Source organism: Parasteatoda tepidariorum, unplaced genomic scaffold (assembly GCF_043381705.1).
Source record: "Parasteatoda tepidariorum isolate YZ-2023 unplaced genomic scaffold, CAS_Ptep_4.0 HiC_scaffold_2875, whole genome shotgun sequence".
Classification (NCBI taxonomy): domain Eukaryota; kingdom Metazoa; phylum Arthropoda; class Arachnida; order Araneae; family Theridiidae; genus Parasteatoda; species Parasteatoda tepidariorum.
The window spans coordinates 1-7,048 of NW_027261604.1; the positions used below are offsets into that span (position 1 = coordinate 1).

Sequence of the window (7,048 nt, forward strand, 5' to 3'; positions counted from 1 at the left end):
CATTAGAATTTTATATATAGTAAGAAATGCTACGGTTTTTAATCAATAAATTTAAATGTTGAAAATTCTATTGATAAAGCAGATCGCTTCGATTTGCCGCGTATGCGATGACTATACTCCATTGCAAGACCATTTCGGCTTAGGATTTAAGTAATCCTTCGCGACTGCAAATTGTTCCGTTTTATTTCGTTATCAAATTATACAAATATGCTTTCAATAACAATATATAAGCTTTTAAAAATTAAACACATCACTCAGAATTTAAATTTTTGCTATCTTTTACGATATACACCGAAGAGCCATTACATTATGACCCCCCCCCCTGCTAATAACATGTAGGACCACTTTCAGCCCTCAAAACTGCTAGCACCTGCCGTGGCATTGATTCCACAAGGTGCTGATAGGTAGACTGAGGTATCTGGTACCAAGCACTCACCAACTGGTCCTGCGATTCCCTCACATTGCGAGGGGGTAGCGTGGCAGCACGAATTTGGTTCTCCGAGTAGAACCACAAATGCTCTTTGGATTAAGGTCAGGTGAATTTGGGGGCCAAGACATGACTTGAAAGTCATTAGAATGTTCCTCGACGATTCGACCCTTATGACATGGTGCATTATCCTATTGGTAAACACCATCCCCAGCCAGAAAAACTGTTGCCATGAATGGTTGATCCTGGTCTGCAACTATGTTCCAGTAGCTTGCAGACGTCAGGGATTGTTCTATGAGGATTATGGGTTCTAATGAAAACATTGTTCCTGGGTGAGAAACCATGAAAACCTGGGCGAGCCCATTGTTATAGATGGAGGGTGGTCATAATGTAATGACTCTTCGGTGTATATCATAGAACTATTAAAAAGACGACATATTTCGATACAATCAATTTCTTGGCAACAGTCGATTTCTTGGAGATATATTTTAATGAAAAGGAGAACATTTGTTTTTGAAAAAGAAACAACTATATGACGTTGAATTTGATTGATTCACTAAAAATGGCGTGTCCTCCTAAAATTGGCCAACAAATCAAATGCGAGATAAAGCGTTTTACTTTTGTTTCGCTTTAAAAGAAAATTGTCTGCAAGCAACAATCTTTATTTTTCTTTCATCCGTTTCTTCAATTGTGAACAGAAAGTATTATTTAAAAATGCTGCAACTCTTTAATTTCATGGGAATAGTTTTTATTCAATAAGTTTTATTTTCCTCATTTCACATAAATTAGGAAAGCAAGCAAGAAGACTGTGCAACGATAGTGCTGATGGCGCTGTTGATATATGTTCTCGATGGGGGCTTGGCATCTATTTGGCGTGCACTTAAATGCTGACAGGCTTTCTCATTGGGATAACAGTTTTTTCTTAACTTGCATCTAACTGTTCTTGACTAAACTTTAGATGCAAATTTTACTGCTTTGAAAATAGTTAAATATATGTGAGCAATACTTACTTTTGCTACAATTTTCATTAATTGCTTTTGTTTTTAAATTTTTAAGAATTTCTGTTACTTAAACTTATGTATTTAACATTAAAAATAAATTAACTTTAGTCGTCAGTGAGCATTTTAGTTTGGGTATAGTTCAAAATGCATATTTAAGGAAATAGGCTTAGCTTTAAATGAGTCTTTAAGAAAATGGAAGATAGCTTAAATAGCTTAAGGGAACAAATGTTCATTTTCTTGCATACGTTTTTTGAACTGTGTCAATTTTCTTAAAGACACATTTCAAGCTTTGTCCATTTCTTAAAATACGACTTTCAAGCTATGATAATTTTTTTAAACACGCAATTTGAGTTACATCCATTTTTTAAAGCACCTTATCAATCTATGTCCATTTTCTTAACCACGAATTTTGAACTATGCGCAAACTAAAGATCTCATCGATGCATTTACATTTGCAAACTACCACCGTACGCTAGGGAGTGGATAATATTCTTTTTATTTCACACAATGGTTAAATTAACAGTTGTGTAAAAAGAACGAACAATGCTACGTAATGAGAAATATTTTATTTTGAAAACTTAAGAAACAAGTTTAAAATAAATGTTCCTTTGGTGTTTATAAATAGGCAGATATTGATTTAGCTATAAAAATAAAATATATATCTCAGATTGTGCATTTAAACTTCATCGCGTGAAATAAGGATGCATCCGGAGGTGACCATTTTGTGGTTGTCCTTCAAGTCTCTGTTTACAATAACAGTGCATTTCTTGTAGGTGCTCTGAAAGAATAATTAATATTTCAACATAAGTGGTGAAGTAATGCAATTTTTAAATTCTGAAATATGTTATTCCGAAAGCTAATTTTTTATGAAACTAAGCAAATAAAATAGATTTTCAAATGTTTTTTTAAGGATCAGTAATGTTTTTAAGTAATATTTTTAAACGCAAAGGAGTTTTTTGTTCGTTTTTGGTTCTCTAATACTAATGACTATGACATAAAAGTCGTCAAATTTCATTAGAGCACGAAGAAAAAAAATTCCGGTAAAATTAGCTCACTTTATGATATTAAAAATTTTTGGGTAAAAATAACCTTAATTCTGGTTAATAAATCAAAACTTACAGCCATTTAACTATTTATTTGGTACTTTTTCCGTTTAAATAGTAACGGTGTTTTTTAGAAATTCTAGCTTTCAAAATTATAGGTCTTATTACCATCCATTTAATAAAAAATACTAAACTAACAAGCGAATTTACCCAAATAAATGATTTTTATGCCATGCTCTAAGATATCGTGATCGAATTATCAAATTTTACCAAATTTATTAAATTATATTGCATATAATAAAGATGGGCTTTTTAGTGTTTTCATAGAACCAGAATGAAAAATTACCACATTAAAATAATATGATTTTAGTAGTATGATCAAAACTATCAGAATATGGTAAATTTTACCACATTTTGGTAGTTTTGACCATACTTTTTTTCTCAGTGTGAAGTCAAAAATTCTATATTACAATTTTTAGGATAAATAAAGAAGAGCATTAATTGCTTTCGCCGATATTATCAAAATTTCTTTAGATTTGTGATGCAATACACAAAACTATGTATTCTAGCATAATTTACCCTAACCTAATATTTTTTGGGAACAATGAAATTAAATTTCATGCAGCCAAATATTTCTGACTATGTAGAAAATTTGAATTTTTGTTTAGATAAATGAGTATTTTTCAATCGTAATATTTAATCGTAATTAATCGTAATATCATAAATGTTTTTTTTAAGTATAAATTGTATTCGTAGTTTTTATTTTTAATTTTTGCACTTTTCGAAACTTTTATTCTTTGCAATTTATATTATTGTACAATTATTATTAACACAAAGGCATTACTATAAAGTTTCATCTGCTTTTTTAAGGAAAGTTATAGAAGTAATAGAAAAGAAAAAAATATTAAAGAATATTATGATAATTTTAAAGCAATTTTTAATGCAACTTTTCAAAAATTGATCATTATTTTACAAATGTAAATTTTGTTTAAAATAGTATAGGTCACAATGTTACAACTAGCTTTTTCTTAATTTAATAGTATTCTTTTTATTAGCATTTTTAACGGAAATGATTTGATTTCATTATTATCTTCGACATGGTGTTATATGCATGATAAAATTATCTTTGTCTGAAATGACAATTTATATGCATTGGGTATTTTTTTTAACTTTATCTTGAAACCTTAACAAGTAGTTAGTTATATTTTCTTTTAACTTTTCATAAAATTGGAGTGCATAAATAATGAAATTGACTTTAGATTTATTCTAAATGAAAAGCAATAAATAATTTAAATGTCTTAAGAGACTATGGCACTTACGACGGTGTCTTGAAGTTCACAATCTCCAGCTTCTTCATGAGACATTTCGCTCTTCTGGCAGGTTGTCAAGCCAACTACAACATCGAGTCTGAAGTTCAATCCAGCAACAACCTTTAAAAGAACATTGAATGTGCATAAAAAGAAAGAAATACCTATTTTTTTTATTTACATTCTGTTACTTTTCTGAACAATTTTGCTTCCATTTTTTCATAAATGAGCAACAAAATTAAAACCCTGTTAAAGAAAAGTCCAGTGACCAAAATCTCAAAGCTACATGCAGTTTATTTGAAAACAGCCTTCTGCAATTAGTTAAAAACTAAGAAAAAGAGTTCTCCTTCTAACAAAAAAATATGCGAATTTGGGAGAAACTATTAAAGTTGATAACTCGAAACTAGCCTTATCTTTAACTTCAAGCATTGATAAATATTTTCTCTCTGCATAAAAGGACTTTTGTTTTTGTAGTTTGAGCAATTTTTTATAAAGGTCAGCATTCTGGAATAAGTAATCTATAGTAGTAGTTTCAAACTTTTTCATATCCAACGAAACAATAATATACCAGCCCATTTCAGGGGAAGATAGTATGAAATAGTTAACCTCATAATGTAATCTCATATTTCTAGCTACACTTTGTAAAATAAATGTTTTTAAATCAACTTTAAAATATAGAAAACTTTTCATCTCTAGACTTTTCTATTTACTTGATTCTAATTTAATTGCACAAAATGTACAACGAATAATTATTAATTAAATTAAAAAATATGCTTTATAAAAAGAGCTTAACTTATAAAAATAAAGCACGAAAAAGAATTTTCTATTCAAATATTGAAAAAAATATAATGGCTGTTAATTTCGATAAACACTGTGACCAATTCCGGACCATTTAAAGTAGGAAAATACATCGTTAAATCATGTGAAATAGAAATTTTAATTTATTCCTTCAAAAATGGGTGGTAGAGAGCAAAAAAAAAAGAAAAAGAAAGAAAAGAAAAAAAAGAAAAGAAGCAAAGAAAGCAAATATTGGAATACGTAACGAATAAATGTAAGATTGAAATTTCTAGCAAAATTTTAAGAAGTTGTTAAACTGTTCTAATTTGTCAGCCTATATTTGATTTAAAATTTGAAATTATTATTATCCAAAATTATGAAAAGAATGGTAAAAATATACTGCATTTACACTAGATATGACATTAATAATTTTTAAAGACTATTTAAACAACAATTATAATAACTAGTATTATATTAATTACCGCTCTAGCTCATTCATCTTTAAAATTAGCATAAATTTTTTTTAAAAAGAAAATAATAATGACTCTTGATGAAAAAATTAATAAAAATAATATTTTTGAATACTCTAATGTAATAAATAAATTTTTTGGAGAAAGATTTTATAATATTTTTAATGAATGCAACTTTACATTAGCTGAAAAATAAATGAACACAATTAACGTTTAAAAAAGTTTTTCAAAAACTTTTAAATCGTATCAAGTCTGATAGATTTTTCTTTCTATTTTTCTGGAAAATACAATTATTTAGAAAATAAAAATTCTTTTTTCAAACCATTATTGACAGTCCTGCTTTTCATGCAACCGTATAACTAATTTAGAAGCAATTTTAATATCTTTAAATTTAATAATGTGCCTGCAGTAATATATAATTAATTTAATGTAGCTTAAAATAATAATACAATTAGTTATAACTTATTTATTTTATAAATTTATTTTCCTCCATAAACTTCATTCAGTTAGCTCAATATAGTCGTGTATTTAAGTACAAAAAATTTATTTTTAGAAATATACTACTCTCAACATAGCCATATAATTAGTATAGTGATACAATTAGAAACAACGTACTTATCTCTATTATTTTCTATTGTTATCTGTCTCTTACTGTTTCTCTATTGTTATCTGAATATTTATGAAATATATCAAACTATAGCAGCTTAAAAGGAAATCATTTTTCTCAAACATGTAGAAAACAATTTTAACCAGGCAAACATTAATTGGTAAAATTATTTGTTGTAACTAATCCTGTAACTAACTAATCCCCAAAGTAATTAATAAAATTAAATAATTAATCTCCAAACTTGACTAACCCTCAAAGTTACACTCGTAAAAATCACAGATTTTTTGTATAACGATCTGTAAAAAAAGCAACTAATTTTGTTTTCTGTTGATTAAAGAAAAACAATTGTAATTGTAATAGAAAATTAATGTTCGAATTAAAAAAAATTAACTGTTTATTGAAATGATTTTTGATAGTAACTCTCAATTAAATAATAACTCTCCAATTTGATAATAACTCTCAATTAAATTCTACGTGAACAGCTGGTCTTTAACGAGTCTGTTGAAGAATTTGTGAAAAAAACTTGAAAATATTAATTCTGCTTTAACATGTTTCAAATTTTAATTAATTACTTAATAAATACTTAATCAAAATAAATAAACGCAGTCAAAAATTCTTCGTATTTCTATAAATAAAACGAGGTTAATAAATAAAATTTCCACATGTCATCATTCTATGGTAAGGCATCAAGGTAATTCAATAATTCGAATAACTTAAGAAACTTGAAAATAAATCTTCTTTTTAACCCCTATATAAGCAGCTGAAAACTATACTTTCCATAAATTTTATATATTTTTCAGATGTCGATGGTAAGCTATTTTTCCACCTTTGATTTGTGCGACAAATCTGTGCTTATAAATTCAGAAAATACAATAAATAAATAAAGATGAAGAGCCTTGTTTAAGGAATTGTGTAGTAAAGATTAGCGTGGAATAAAGAAGAGAGTTTAACACTGATGAGCTATTTTTTCTTGTGCGTTTGTTCGTTTGATTATTTCTCATCGAGTTTATTTGTAGTTTTGTACACAGAATTTATAAATATAGTTATTTTTAAACACAGAAGTTTAAGCCAACACTTAACAGTCAGTAAACTTTTCATAATATCACCAACATTCCTACCAAAATAAATATTTTTAACTTAATTAATTTTTGGTAATAAACAACATGAAAACTTTCTATAAATCAATTTCAATCCCATAATTTTGATAGAACAGAATTGTCTGCAAAGGGTTATGATATAAATTTCGAGAAAATAGAATTGCAAAGTAAATAATTGTATTTTTACCTGTTTCTTTGCCTTGAGAACCTTGACGAGTCTGTGGTGGTATTTGGATGCAAATTGCTTGGACAGGGCTTCAGCAGCATGACCAGCAGCTACTTTTACGTCGGAGTCATCAACGTCGGCAGTTTCCCATCC

At 27.9% G+C, this 7,048-nt stretch overlaps 1 protein-coding gene across 1 annotated transcript; it reads right to left on the minus strand.

Annotated features, from left to right (window-relative positions):
• Positions 1 to 1,975: 1,975 nt before the first annotated feature.
• Positions 1,976 to 7,048, minus strand: LOC122273184 (L-cystatin-like; the record flags this gene model as incomplete). The annotated part of the gene is given in 3 exon segments (XM_043057256.2): positions 1,976 to 2,206; positions 3,791 to 3,901; positions 6,917 to 7,048. Coding segments are annotated over 3 exon segments (345 nt in total), but the record flags the coding sequence as incomplete, so codon positions are not given.